This window comes from Xenopus laevis, chromosome 3L (assembly GCF_017654675.1).
Source record: "Xenopus laevis strain J_2021 chromosome 3L, Xenopus_laevis_v10.1, whole genome shotgun sequence".
In the NCBI taxonomy this organism is placed as follows: Eukaryota; Metazoa; Chordata; class Amphibia; order Anura; family Pipidae; genus Xenopus; species Xenopus laevis.
The window spans coordinates 112,369,743-112,385,732 of NC_054375.1; the positions used below are offsets into that span (position 1 = coordinate 112,369,743).

General features: G+C 37.3%; 1 protein-coding gene across 1 annotated transcript in view; it reads right to left on the reverse strand.

Annotated features, from left to right (window-relative positions):
- The window catches only part of il16.L (interleukin 16 L homeolog), a 66,037-nt gene that overhangs the window by 31,213 nt on the left and 18,834 nt on the right, over positions 1–15,990 (reverse strand). The window contains exons 2-5 of the mRNA XM_018253145.2: positions 11,834–11,913; positions 9,610–9,995; positions 1,554–1,650; positions 792–934 (exon numbers count right to left, since the gene is read on the reverse strand). Of these exons, the coding sequence (XP_018108634.1) occupies positions 792–934; positions 1,554–1,650; positions 9,610–9,951 (582 nt within the window). The 5' untranslated portion in view covers positions 9,952–9,995; positions 11,834–11,913. The remainder of the gene's footprint in view (positions 1–791; positions 935–1,553; positions 1,651–9,609; positions 9,996–11,833; positions 11,914–15,990) is intronic.

The window sequence follows — 15,990 nt, forward strand, 5'->3', positions numbered from 1 at the left end:
TATTGTGTTGTAGTTCAAACTAATCACATTTGTACATTTCACTTTACACTAAAGCTGGCCATAGATGCAAAGATACTAAAGTACGAAACAGAGATTTGTAATTGTAATGTGTAATTTTCGGACCATGTGTGGATTGTCCTGTCATTTTTTGTGCCTTGGCGATCGGTTCGTTCAGTCGATTAGACAGGTTAAAAGATTTAAATTGGCTACTGATAATATCTCTGCATGTATTGCCTCCCTATCAATGGGAGAATGTCAGTACTATTTGTCGGACATAACATTTATACATTTGCTGTCTGTCAATTGATGGCCAGAGCATCGTGTGATTTGTTCTCTTTACAACTTTATATTCATCTGAATAGTTAGTTGCAAGTCAGAAGATTGGAACTGACGTTCATTCATCCCATATAGCCTAATAATCTGCATGTCTATGGCCACTTAACTCACTCCCTTATCTGAATGCAGTATTGCTCCCTCTGTCTGTTTATTTTAGGGTATAATATTGGGGATCATCTGTGCAAAAACAGATCACATCGACTCCCTGGTGACCTCTGAAGGCAGATCTGAGTGACACTGTGGCACATTCTACTTATACACTAGAAGACACTATCTGTCTTCATCTGTATACAATTATATGCATCTGTTCCTCATAGCTACAGTATTTCTGTAATTTAAGGTCAAATAAATGTATATAATTAAATGACATGCATTATTTAATGAAGGTAAACATGATCAATCCTGCTCCTTGTCTGTGTATACTGTACATTAGTGCATATTGGTTTAAATTATACCTGCACTCCACCTGATAAAGAGTCTAGCTGTTGAGACATTGATTTCCGGTTGCTGTAGAGGTTTGCTGAGTGTCTCTCTCGGCAGTGTGTTGGTCTCTTGGTGAGCTGAGGATCAATTTCACCAATCCAATAAGGATTGACACCTAGAACAGGCAATTCATTGAAAAAGGTGTATATGTTATACCTTTTTTTATTGATTATAGTAAGAAAAAAGGAAGGTACTATAATTAAGTCTTAAAGCATAAGGAAAGCTACCGAGGCAGTTTATTGCCAATTGATTAGCTACAATAGTGTAAGGAAAAGTCCCGTTGGGCCCAGGTGTCAGGGGGCCTTCATGCTGCTAAATATTTGGCCTATTTCATGGCCATTCCCTATTTCTTTAAGAACGAAGAGGCTAAATAGATGGAATAATAGATTATAGTATGTAAAAAAAGAGACTAGGAGAATAGAGGTTGAATGAGGAGATAAATAGTAGTGCCCCTGGTCTAAGGTTTTTGGGTGGGCCCCTGTTCTAGGGATTTTGGGTGGGCCCCTGGTGTCCCAGTCCGACACTGACAAGGTGCCTCGCCCAAGGACTTAATAAAGCACACACACTTTACAACAGATGTTGCACAAAGAGTAGGTATATATGCACTCTTCCCTCTGTCCAGCCTGGTTCTAAATAATTAAGCATTAAGTGAGTACTTGCTGAAAACTGACACTTCCCAGCATTTTAAAACCAACTAAGCTCCACACACATAAGCTGTTATAAGATGTACATACTTGTTGAATTGCTTCTTGTCCTGGTACATCTAGCCTTCATTTTCAGAGGACAAGGATTATCAACTTCTGTTTGATATTCGAGAAAATAATTTGGCTCCTGCAAAACAAATGAGAACAAACTTTTGCATTTTTATTAGTTTCATATTTTGTTTCAAGCCATAAACAAGCTTAAAATATCAGCGGGAGCAGAGGCGCAAGGGTTAACTCCGAACCTTTATATGTTGAGGTAAATCAGTCTAGATCAGTTTTATAGACAAAAATCTTTGAATCCCAAAGAGATTTTTGCAAGAGGTGCTGCGTGCCAAATGTGGTAAAGACTTGGCAGGCTCTAAGAACCACATTTGAGCTCTGCAAAACATTTATTCTGCATGGCTTTAACCCCAAAGCTTTACTGATGTAATAATAGGGGGGACTTTGGTTTGAGAAATTAATAGCTAAGAAATAATGAATCTCGATGACTAGTAAATAATAAATGGCGTCTTCGTTTATTGGTACATTTTATACAGGTCTGCTGCATTTTCAGTGGGTATTAAATGAGCGGGGGGGTGGAGTTAAAGTGAAATAACTGACTTGACATTTACGCCTTAAGGCTTATGTTACTTATGGTGTTTTTTCCATCAGCAGATAAGGCAGTGATAAGAATGCTGCAAACTGCTTTCATTTATATCTGAAGCCTTTAATACAGTGTCACTCTCTGCATGTTTCATAGTCAGAATTTAGAACCTATCGGGTATGTGCACATATATTTTATAGAGAGAGAGAGAGAGAGAGAGAGAGAGAGAGAGAGAGAGAGAGAGAGATAACAGGTATAGCACGCACTCCAAGTAGAATAAGTATTTATTGATTAAAAGGTATCATTATAAAAGCATCAACGTTTCGGTTCTTGGCCTAGAACCTTTGTCAAGATGCAAAACCAAATGTGACCGTTAATACAAGGTTTACTGAAGTTAAAAAAGAGTAAAACCCGTCTCTGTCTAGTTGCCGACCAATTAATAATACCACGTTGATTACCAATATCTATATTGTTCAGTTCTTAGGTTTCGATTGATTGTGAATAATTTCAATAAATTATTATTATTATAGATTATTCACAATCATTGGAAACCTAAGAACTGAACAATATAGATATTGGTAATCAACGTGGTATTATTAATTGGTCGGCAACTAGACAGAGAGGGGTTTTACTCTTTTTTAACTTCAGTAAATATATAATCAGGTAATTATACCTCTCTCTTTAAAGTGATTTTGTAATTTATTTAGGGTTTACAAAACAAATCTCGTTTTTCACACAAAGTTAATACAAGGTTACAAAAAATATTTGTAACCTTGTATTAACTGTCACATTTGGTTTTTCATCTTGACAAAGGTTCAAGAACCGAAACGTTGATGCTTTTATAATGTTACCTTTTAATCAATAAATACTTATTCTACTTGGAGTGCGTGCTATACCTGTTATCTCTCTACATTTCCAAAATGAGTATTTTCAGATTCGGATTTTTAGCAGCTTTGGGGTAGATCTCTAAAAATTTGAGGTTTTTTTTTCCTCTAAAAATGTGAGTTTTCCCCTTGACCAGGAAAAATCAAGGTTTAATAAATAGGCCCTTAAGTCTTTTGAAGAAGATATGGTGGATTATGAAACTAGAACATCAAATGAATAAAACACCAGGAAGTCCAAACTTTATGGGAAAACTTTTTGAACACTTTTTCAAAGTGAATTCTTAGCAGTTAGGAATAAACTTTCATCTTTATCCTCTGTAACTGCAAGACCCTGTTCCCCAAAAGCAGTATAACTAACATCTGTGCTACTAACTTGAAATTTCCGTTCAATGAAAGCTAAGAGTAACTTAGCAGATATGAAGCAGACAGTCTATAGATTAAAAATGAGTTGTGGAATTGTGATATCATCTCTAGCATTTTTACCAGTCTGTTAGAGGCAAATTACATTTGTCTTCCTAAGAAGTCTGGTAAATGAAACATAGCTATAGCACTAAGAGGCTTACAAAATGCAGAATATACCATTTCATGATAAATGCTGGGTACCAGTGCGGTGATAAGATTGCCATTGAGTTTATGCTAATCGTTTGGTGTCACGATTATGGCACTTCCAGCTAAACACAGGTTAGAATAGCACACCAGCACAATAAACACGAGCTGACACCCACAAAACACTGACCCTGGCAATGAGAGAGGCCAGGCACTCTAATAGTGAAAGGGTTAATGTACTTAAGCCACACACTTTTCGTACCAGCAATTAAATGGTTAATCAGCATACAAACAGAAATAGAATATCCTGGTCCTTGAGACAAGGGAAAACAAACAGGATAAACCCCCAAGGAAATGGGTCCTCCTAACTAAATCCAAATTCTTAGAAGAGCTGACTATTTATCAGTGATTTCAGGGGTATCAGGTAATTGAACACTGGATAATGGATTTCAGGATATCAGATCCCATACCTGTATAACAATGTGTAACAGACATGGTAGAGGGTATACCAGAGACTCACTTAGATTTTCTTTTCCTTCTCACACTTTTAGGGGGTTATTTACTAAACTCCGTATGCAAAAATCAAGAAAAATTTGTGATTGTATTTATAAAATCAGACATTTAATAAATCACAAATTTTTTGGAATTTATTAAACCCCGAGGATGGAAAAATCCAAATCTGAAAATCAGGCATCTCAGACCTGTCGAGGTTGCTTATAAGTCAATGGGAGAAGTCCCAATGATTTTTTGATGTGCGATGGGTTTTGTGCAATACCCTGAGGTTTTCGGTGAAAATTCAGAAAAAATCTTGAAAATCTGATTTTTTTACCGCAAAGCAAATTTTTGTGAAAATGTAATAATAAACAAACGTAAAAAACCGAGCGGATTTGATTGGAGTTTGTAGCAGAAAATATTGAGATAAACTCGGACTTTGATAAATAACCCCCTATGTATTAGTGCTACTTAAACTAAAAGAATGCTTGAATAATATATTCTAGATAGCTCTTGATCATGACAAGTTTGGGACTTTCCTGATCCAATGCTAAGCTGCTTTGCACATCAGTTATTCATATGTAAATTAATTCAGAAACACCCTTCAGCAAAGTATGTTTGGCAACAGCCACTGAGACCAGTTTTAATAAGTAAGTTTCAATAAAGCAGTGAGCCAGTGGAGAAACTTGGTAGAAAACAAATAGGCACCCTTTAGCCTAAATGGATATAATTACAATAGAATTGTTTAGTAGCTCCACTGGGGGGCAACAAAACCCCTGGAATTGCTTCACATTTAGGTATTGCAGGGACCAGTGCAGTGCACTTACAGGGCAGATGATTACCATTTGATAATGGAACATCGACAAGCCAAAATGGTCTGAGCTGTGAGTGCAAGTTATGTAACTCATCTATACGGGTCCAGAGAATTTGTGGGCAATTCCCATCATCAGAGCTACTAAACGCTCAGGGAACAACATGACCATGATCACCCAGTGCAGAAAACATGTTTGGGATTATAGCAACCCTTTATGATAAATAGCCTCCAGTGATGCAAACAGTTCTATGTTATGCTGAATAAACAAAGCTAATCTAATTGAACATAATTTAGCAGCAAGTTTGCTCATCTGAATTTCTCCCATTAAAGAAAAACAACGAGGCCTTAGGGCAGGTAGTCCAGAAATGAATTTTAGTTCTTTCCAAGCTCTGCATCGACTGCGTCAGCACACAGGTGTCAGCTGCATATGGTTCCACAAAGTTCATGGGCAAAGCTTCAGCCCAAGGTTCATAATAAATAGTCCTGGAACGATCACTTCCAATGCAAATAAATATACTGGCATATGTTAGCCTTTGAAATGAAGTCCAGCGTGACACATCCTGTGCTTATTTCAGCAAAGCTAACAATGTGCTCGTAATACCTACATCTGCTATTCACTCTCTGCATCCAGACTCCTAATAATGTTCCCCACATAGGTTTCTAAATTATTAATACAGATATGGGATCTGTTATCCAGATACCCGTTCTCTAAAAAGCTCCAAATTACGGTAAGGCAGTATCCCATAGACTCCATTTTTTGCAAATAATTAAAATGTTTAAAAATGATTGGTACCTTGTACTTGATCCCAACTAAAATATAATTAATTCTTACTGGAGGAAAAAACAACCTATTGGGTTTATTTAATGTTTAAATGATTTTATAGTAGACTTAAGGTATGAAGATCCAAATTACAGAAAGATCTGTTATCTGGAAAATTCAAGTCCCAAGCATTTGGAATAACAGGTCCAACACCTGTATTAACTATGCATCTTATATTGATAAAGCAATATTTTATTTATCAATAAAATAACTTGAAAAAATCGGCTCGGGAAAAGACTCGATAAATCGAGCGAAAACTCGAATCGCGCAATTTGGAATTTTTAGGATTATTTGACAAAACCCAGAGCAGATCTTCAAATTGTAAAAGGGACATCTCCTGTTGACTTATACATGACCATGACAGGTTTGAGATGGCGGATTTTCGGATTCGGACTTTAAGCAGATTCGGGGTATAATAAATCTTGAAAAATTCCAGTTTTTTTATCTAAATTTTAGTTTTCGCCCAAAAAACCTCAACCAGAAAAAAATCGAGGTTTTGTAAGTGCCCATTGTATTTTACAGTCTAAGGAACATCATATGGACAGTGTATACAGAGTTAACAAATGAATACAGAATACAGAAGCTTTATATAGGGTTGGGGTAATAGAGATGCTAAGTTTCATCCATTCATTTTTTTCTATAACTTTTCACTGGTGTTATTGTCTGTTTTACCATATAGATATCAAGCAGCAATCTCCTGCTCCCAAAGCAAAGTGGCCCTCTTCTTGCACTTGACTGTCAAGCGTAACACGTACAGATCATGGGACATGGATTGAGCAGTAAACAGTCTGAAATGTACCGTATACATATACTGTACCATATGGACAGTGAACCAATCAAAGGAGACTTTGCTACCAATAAAAATAAATACAAAAGGCAGCTCAGTAAGATGGGGAAGTGAAATTTATAGAAGTTTGCAACACAGAAGAAGGGGGGCTGTTGCAGGTGGGCAGCCATCAAGCTTAAAGGTATCCGTCATCAGAAAACATGTTTTTTTCTAAACGCATCAGTTAATAGTGCTAATCCAGTAGACTTCTGCTTTCAGATCTGGGACTACAAGTTAAACCTAGGGGTGTTGCAGTTTGTCTACAGATACAGGTATGGGATCTGTTATGCGGAAACCCATTATTCAGAAAGCTCCAAATTACAGAACTGTAGACTCTAAATCTAAATAATCCAGATTTTTAGATTTTTTTTTCACTGTAATAATAAAACGGTACCTTAGCCTTTGAAATGAAGTCCAGCGTGACACATCCTGTGCTTATTTCAGCAAATTAACAATGTGCTAGTAATACCTACATCTGCTATTCACTCTCTGCATCCAGACTCCTAACAATGTTCCCCATATAGGTTTCTAAATTATTTTTACAGTATGGGATTTGCTATATGTAAACCCATTATCCAGAAAGCTCCAAATTATCCCATAGATTCCATTTTATCCAAATAACTGCAATTTTTAAAAATGATTTCCTTTTTCTCCTTAATAATAAAACAGTACCTTGTACTTGATCCAAACTAAGATAATTAATCCTTTTTGGAAGCAAACCCAGCCTATTAGCATCATTTAATATTTACATGATTTTCTAATAGACTTAAGGTATGAAGATCCAAATTACAGAAAACCCCAGGTCCCAAGCATAAATTTGACAGTAGTATAAGCATGCTGGGAATGTAGCACTCAGTGTAGCAGTAAATGAATTACTGTACATAGAGAAAGCCATTGTAAAGATAGTCCAGCAACTCTAATTACTAGCATAAGGCACACATAATGCAGCACTCCACCTGCAGGAATAACTTCAATTCTCTTATTTCTTCATTTTTGGGAATGACCCTTTAATGATACTAAGGGGCAGATTTACTAAGCTCAAGTGAAGAATTCGAATGTAAAAAACTTCGATTTTCAAAGTATTTTTTGGGTACTTCGACCATCGAATGGGTCAAATTCGATCGAATTCGATCGGATCGAATAATTCGAATGATTCAAAGTATAAATCGTTCGACTATTCGACCAGTCGATAGTCGAAGTACTGTCTCTTTAACAAATACTTTGACTTCATACTTCACCACTTTAAACCTACCAAGGTGTAATGTTGGCCTATGTGGACCTTCTCCAGCACTTTTCTAACATTTTTTTGATCGAATAAAAATCCTTTGATCGATCGCTTAAAATCGTTCGAATCATTCAATTCGAAGGATTTTATGATTGAACAATTGTTACTTTTGATCATTTAGCATTTGCGCTAAATCCTTCGATATTCGAATTAGAAGGATTTAACTTTGAGGGTCGAATTTGAGGGTTTATTAACCCTCGAAATTCGACCCTTGATAAATGTGCCCCTCCAATGAATGAATTATCAAGTGTTGAATTCTAAAGGATACCCAGCAGCTCAATCACTTTCTTTTTTTATCAAAACTTATCTGACTCCCAGTAAGGTTTACAATGAATTGATACATTTGTCAAAGCTGTGCCAATTCCAGAATATGTGTTTGACTGCTTCGAGCAGTCTGATGCCATTCTGATCTATTAAGTTAGAATTCTCTGCACTGATCAGCAGCTTTAGCCCCTGTCCAAATCCTTGCTTCCTGGTGCATAACCCATGCAGGGAGAAAGCATTTGGACAAGTATTTAATCTATTATTAAGGTGATTTACACATTCCTAGGAAAATTAATAGGATTGTCATTATTGTGATTAATATTAGGATTTTTTTTATCCTAAGGTAGTTATTCTGCAAAACTCCCCAACACGTTGCATATTATTTGACAGTTAATAATCTCCCCAAACATCCCAGTGAATTACATCTACCTTTAACCAGTGGTAAGTGTAGGGCCCTAATACAGTATATGGTTGTGTGGCTTTAGCACTTTTTGTTCCATCCTAAAATAACTTGTCTCTGTTCTCCAATAAAAGGCTCCCTGTTCCCTGTTTTATGCTCTTTATGTATTTTTCCAATGTGCATTTATTTTGCTTTCCTATTAAACCCAAGCTTCATTGGAGTAATTATTGGCGGAGCATGTCGTTTTTGACTTGCCTAATTAGCTACTGTCTCTTAGTGACATAATGACTGCCCACAACCTTTGTTATCACTTACAATGGGCCTCCTTATTACTATAATATAATAAGGTGTAAGCTAATGATCACTTTGGGTTCACCCAGCTGAACACTGCTGTAAATGTGTTTATTGGGTACAATATAACCATGTTGGGGCATACCCATGAGTTTTAAGTGTCTCAACACGCTCATTATGCGCATGCTCATGATGTCAGATTGTGAGACGCTTATGTCATAAGCTCATTATACGCATCAGTGCTAGACAAGATGGCTGCTTGCACCAGCAGTTCACTCCCATTGGGGGCAGTCTAGTGCTAGCGGGGCATTTTTTTTAGAAAAAACGATTGTTTCCTTCATCTGGAGTGCAGGCTCTATCAGCCAGCACCTCTGGTGGGGTAAACTATTTTAGGGTGACAGGTGCCTTTTTGAATCAATCCTTGCTCCAGTATTGTAGCTAAAAGATACTGGGCCCACAGCAAAACAGTTTGGACTCCAAAAACATCAGGAAGATGTTGTGTTTTTCATGTGTATACTGAAATTGAGCATTCCCACCTCTATGCTTTAGTATCCCCAGCAGCTGTATTTAGTACATATGTTTACACCTATGGCAAGCCCTGATGCCACTCGTGTTTGTGTGCAACTTTATAGGGAATCACTGGTGCATACGACCAGCATTAGGCACAGGCAAGACACAAAAGGGCCTAACTTGGGTCTGTCTTTTCTTGACCTTCATAAAAGCAACCACGTTGTCATTTCCAACAGATCTTTGCAAGGAAATTAAAGGAATTTTAAAAATCTCCTTTTTGTTTTATATCTGACAAAGTTCCTTTTATTTCTTCAAGTACTGTAGTTTCTGTGCCATGCAAAAGCCTGCGCCAATGTAAAAGAGTTACCTACCATAAGAGAGGGTTTGCTTGGAGTTGGATCAACTGACGCCGCTTTTGACACAATGATTTTTCTGATCATGGGGTCAGGGATCATGCTAGAAATTTGTAACGTATCAGCTGTCAGTGAGTCACAATCCCGTACAATAGAGTGTGGCGTGTCGGTGATCTCTGTGTATTTTTCTTCCAGGCTTGACCCATCATCACTATTTTTGGCATTGCAGAGAATCAGAGATTTTGACAGGGAGCGAAAGTTTTTGATTTTCTTGGTTTTTTTGCCTGTGCTGTTCTGCCTGTGCATCTTCAGTGAGGAGGTAAAAATGCTTCCTCTCTCATAGTCGTACTTGTTCGGCATGTCCGATTCTTTCTTCTTAAGTTTTCAGGGGAGTAGTACAATTGCTGGAAGTATAATAAAGACTGTTAGAATGAGCTACTTGTTGTGCCTGTTGTTTTCCAGTTGAGCATGCCTGAGTCTCAGAGCCAGGGAGAGCACATGTTATCTCATGACTAAAGCATTGACGAGGCCTACAGAATTTCCTTTTACCTAATTGCAACCAGAGCCCTGGGACACAGAGCAGCACTAATTCCCCAAGTTTTCCAAAATGGTCTTTTTCCGGTTCCATGCCTACTGTCTGTTCTATGACAGCTGTACAGCAGATTTAGACCCAAGAAAAACAGAATTTTGTTATTCATCATTCGTTTTGTTATTCATCATAGTAGATTTCAGTAAACTGAGAACACGTTAGGAACATTCATTTGATCAGTTGTGGATTCAAAGGAAAACTATACCCCCGTACAATGTAGGTGTTTATATAAAAATATATATTGCACAAAGCAGCTCATATGTAAAACCCTGCTTCATCTAAATAAATCATTTTCATAAAAATGTACTTTTTTAGTAGTATGTGCCATTGGGTAATTCTAAATATAAAACTGACATTTTAAATACTAAAGGCCACCCCTTGGGACCATAAGATTCACAGTGCACACAAACAAAACACATACATGCTAGGTCACATGAGCCAGTGAATGGACAAAGTTCTTTTACGCCCACACTTCTTCCTGTTATAGTTATAGCTGCATTATTTCCTGTCAGGTGATCTCCGAGGGAGCACACAGACCATCACAAAATGGTGGCTCAAGGTAAAAGGGCAATATTTACTCATATATATATATATATTCCAGTTTGGTGAGATTCTTTAATAGGCCAATTAATATGATATAATAGCTTAAGTATTCATTCTGGGGGTATAGTTGTCTTTTAAAAGCACTCAATGATTTTGCCTTGCTAAGTGAAACAGAAAAGCCTGTATGAAACGTTACTGTGTGCTCAAACCAATGAAGTACTCGTGCTTTGGACAGTTAGACCAGCATGGGTCACAATTTCTATCTTTCTCCTGTATGGTAGTGTGAGAAAATCAGGAACACTTCCAATAAATGCAAGTTACTGGGCTGCACTAATTGAAAAGTGATTGCATTACAAACAAAAGCCGTCAGTGGTGTTGCTACCTGGATTTTCCAGAAGCGTTCCTGATTTTTGGCATCACTGTGGGCACAAGTGATGCTACAGGTCAGTCCTTCGAGACAAACACTGATACACATTTTAAAGCCTGCCATATTGTCTTGTGAGCTTATTTACTCTTATTTTACAGAAATGTTTCCTCTCTATAGAACACAACCGCTGTATATCTTCCCAATCTGTATTTCCATTACTAATATTGGCAGACTCAATACTTGATGAAACAGGATTTTTTTCTGCTGGAATGTTGGAAACTATTAACTGTTTTACAAGATGAGTAACATAAGTGCCTAAAGGCACATTTCTATTCTGTAATTTTATGATAAAGCTGGTTAATATTTCTAGTTACTGCTAATTATCTGGTCATTGAAAACATCAGGCATTAAAATATCAACCATAAACACAATCAAGAACATCTGTCCTGTTTTGAAGAAATTGACCCTGATATAAAATTTGCCCCAATTATAGTAACATACATTGGGGCTTATTTATCAACACTGGGCAAATTTGCCCATGGGCTGTTATCTATAGCAACCAATCAGATTGCTGAATTCATTGTTCTTCTTGCAGCTGGCTTTAAAAAGCTGATCACCGATTGGTTGCTATAGGTAACAGCCCATGGGCAAATTTGCCTAGTGTTGATAAACGAGCCCCATTAACTTTATACAGTATTTGCCCCCAGCAACCTTTATACTGGTTATCTGCTTGGTGCACTTACCTGTAAGGGTACTGCTTTACTGCTGCACAGGTATTCTTATCAAAGCACTGGATGCAGTTTGCCCATCTCAGATTCATACCCTACTCAAAAGGAAACCATAAACATAATTTAATTTCTGAGGCCATATATGGAGTAATTATATACGTGCATGCACAGAAAATGACTGGAACAAATATGGTCTTTCCATAGTGATCAGTTATTGTCTTTCAAAACACAATGCTATCTGGTTGTATACTTTCATTTTGGTGATGAACATAGAACAACTGGTGAACACAGAACAAGGATTACCATTTGTTTTTTTACCACTCTTTGTTTTCAATCTAATGGTGTATGAAGGCGTTTAGGCCCTCTGAGAAAACAGGCCAGCTTCAATATGTCACAAAGTTGGATCCTTTTGAAACAATTCTGGTAAGACACAAGACACACCATGGGAGAGGGTTCTTAAAAATACCTGACTTTTTATTATTGAATTAGAGTTTAAGACTAAGGTTCTTTGCTTCTAAACAGATGACCAATTAATTCTACCTTCTGATTTCTATGGGTTTCTGCTCCTGGGCAAACGTAGTGCTTTTTACTACATAACCCCCTTAAAGCCTTAAAGGAATTGTTCAATATAAAAATTAAAACTTGGTAAATAGATAGGCTATGCAAAATAATTTTTTTTAAAAAAAACAGTTAGTTATTTTAGTTAGCCAAAAATGTAATGTATAAAGGCTGGAGTGACTGGATGGTAACATAATAGCCAGAACACTACTTCCTGCTTTTCAGCTCTCTTAGTTTCCACTGCTTTTGAATCTAACTTTTATGCTAAGGATCAATTGCAAACAGTTATGACCCATGTGGCCCCCACTGACTAACTCAGAGTTAGAGAGCTGAAAAGCAGGAAGTTGGATTCTATTCTGTTCTGTTAGACATCCAGTCACTCCAGCCTTTATACATTTCATTTTTGCCTAACTAACTCTTAGATTTTTTTTCTATTTTGCACAGCCTATCTATTTACCCAATTTTTATTTTTACACTGAACACTGTTCCTTTAAAGTAGTAGTTCCCAAAGTGTGGGGCTGGGTCCCCTAGGAGGAGAAGCAGTGGCTGAAATTCACAGATTTGTAGAGAATGGCTATTTATTTTGCAAGATACATCTAAAGGTCCAGTTTGAAGATCAGTTAGACTACCAATAAATAAGCGAACACTTATTTGCTGTCATAAATAACCTTGCAACCATTTCTGAATTATTAAAAGAGGGACGATTTATATCTGTAACCTAGTTATGAAATAATGTAGAGCCCAGACCAAATTGTAAACCTCAAAGGGGAGCTTGAACAAAAACTTTCTGAAAACCTGTTTCTTAGAGGGAAGAACCAGAGTAGCTAACTGGTTATGCAATAAATACGGCTGTAATTTCAGAGACAAGGGTGGGTTTGAGGCCTGAGGTTGGAACAGAACATGAATCACAAGTTCCACACTATAAACTTGTCCTTGGCATTGGCCTCCGAAGTAGAAGCCATGTAGTGTCAGAAATCCCCAGCAGTGCTGCCACTGAGCTTGTTCTTTAGGGTAAACATCTCCATGCACTATGCTATAACTGCAATAATGTAATTTAAAACTGATTTATGGTAGGTTTGGTAATTTGCGCATAAATCTTTGAAAAAAAGGAAAACGTTCACTATGGGAAACTAAGTTCTTTGTCACTTCAAAGGCAGTATTGGACAGGCTAATGGTGTATAAAAACAGACCTCAATATTTACTTTATCTTGTTAGAAACTGGCATATGATGAATCCTATGTTCTACTTAGACCCTTAGCTGGAGCAAACTTGATCTTTCTTTTAAAACTTTGTACATACCAGAATAAGGGGGTAGGCACTTGTAGGTCACCAAGAAGTACATTAAAAACAAAAAATCTTTATTGACACATTTTGGTTGCCAAGAGCACAGTCACAGGCTATGACGTAAAATGATTGAGATTTTGTGTCAATAAAGATTTTTGTTTTTTTAATATACTATGTATATAATATACCTATGTGATTTTTGAGTGCCTACCCCCTTTTTGGTATGTAAAATGTTTTTCTCCCTTTGCTGACGGATTGGGGTTGCACCTGGACCACTTTCTAGTTTTTGGTGAGTTACTGTTATTTTTCAACGAATTTGCTGTTACGTATTATTATATTTAGATTTAACTTTAAACTTTCTCATAAAGCAACTTCTACCTTATCATAAAAACAAGATACATGTATGGGACCTATGTTATGTTCTAGGTTTTCCAGATTCTTTCTGTAATTTGGATCTCCATACCTTACCTTTGTACCAAAATTTTTTTAAACATTAAATAAACCCAACAGGATTGTTTTGCCTTGAATAAAGATTCATTGTTTCTTAGTTAGAATCAAGTACAAGATACTGTTTTATTATTACAGAGAAAAAACATGAATTATTTTCTTAAAATGGAGTCTATGGAAGATATTCTTCCCATAATTTGGAGTTTTCTGGATAACGGATCCCATATCTGTGTATAACATTCAATATTGTAATATATAGGCATTGTTTCACTGAACATTTATCATGGGGCTCAAATCTATAATTAATTACAATCATATAGTATGTTTTTTAACATATTTGCTTTTCTGGACTGGTGCACAAGTCATAGCTAGAGATGGCGCGAACTGTTCGCCGGTGAACTTGTTCGCGCGAACATCGGGTGTTCGCGCTCGCCGGAAGTTCGCGAACGTCGCGCGACGTTCGCCATTTTGGGTTCGCCATTGTTGGCGCTTTTTTTTGCCCTCTCACCCCAGACCAGCAGGTACATGGCAGCCAATCAGGAAGCTCTCCCCTGGACCACTCCCCTTCCCTATAAAAACCGAAGCCCTGCAGCGTTTTTTCACTCTGCCTGTGTGTGCTGAAGAGATAGTGTAGGGAGAGAGCTGCTGCCTGTTAGTGATTTCAGGGACAGTTGAAAGTTTGCTGGCTAGTAATCGTTTTGATACTGCTCTGTTATTGGAGGGACAGAAGTCTGCAGGGGTTTGAGGGACATTTAAGCTTAGGTAGCTTTGCTGGCTAGTAATCTACCTTCTACTGCAGTGCTCTGTATGTAGCTGCAGTGGGCAGCTGTCCTGCTTCTGATCTCATCTGCTGACTGCTGCAATAACAGTAGTCCTTGTAAGGACTGCTTTTATTTATTTTTTTGTTGTTTTACTACTATTACTACTACTACTACTACTATAAGAGCCCAGTGCTATTAGTCTAGCAGTGTTGGGGAGTGGGACTGGTGTGCTAATCTGCTGCTCCTAGTAGTTCAGCAGCACCAACTTTAATTTTTTTTTTTAATATTCATTTTTTTTTATTTTACTTTTTTTATTTTACTACCGCTGTAGTAGTGTATAAGTTGACCTTTTAGGCATTATTTGCCCTGTAGGCATTTTTTGCCCAGTGTGTTATTCAACCAACTGCCATCTAGCTGTGTGACCTTGTTCACATTCTGTCTAAATATCCATAATATTACCGTCTCCAGAAAAAACACCGGAGTGACTTTTTTCAAGCAGCCATAATATATTTTACGTAATCCGTATCCATCGCTGTAGTAGTGTATAAGTTGACCTTTTAGGCATTATTTGCCCTGTAGGCATTTTTTGCCCAGTGTGTTATTCAACCAACTGCCATCTAGCTGTGTGACCTTGTTCACATTCTGTCTAAATATCCATAATATTACCGTCTCCAGAAAAAACACCGGAGTGACTTTTTTCAAGCAGCCATAATATATTTTACGTAATCCGTATCCATCGCTGTAGTAGTGTATAAGTTGACCTTTTAGGCATTATTTGCCCTGTAGGCATTTTTTGCCCAGTGTGTTATTCAACCAACTGCCATCTAGCTGTGTGACCTTGTTCACATTCTGTCTAAATATCCATAATATTACCGTCTCCAGAAAAAACACCGGAGTGACTTTTTTCAAGCAGCCATAATATATTTTACGTAATCCGTATCCATCGCTGTATTAGTGTATAAATTGACCTTTTAGGCATTATTTGCCCTGTAGGCATTTTTTGCCCAGTGTGTTATTCAACCAACTGCCATCTAGCTGTGTGACCTTGTTCACATTCTGTCTAAATATCCATAATATTACCGTCTCCAGAAAAAACACCGGAGTGACTTTTTTCAAGCAGCC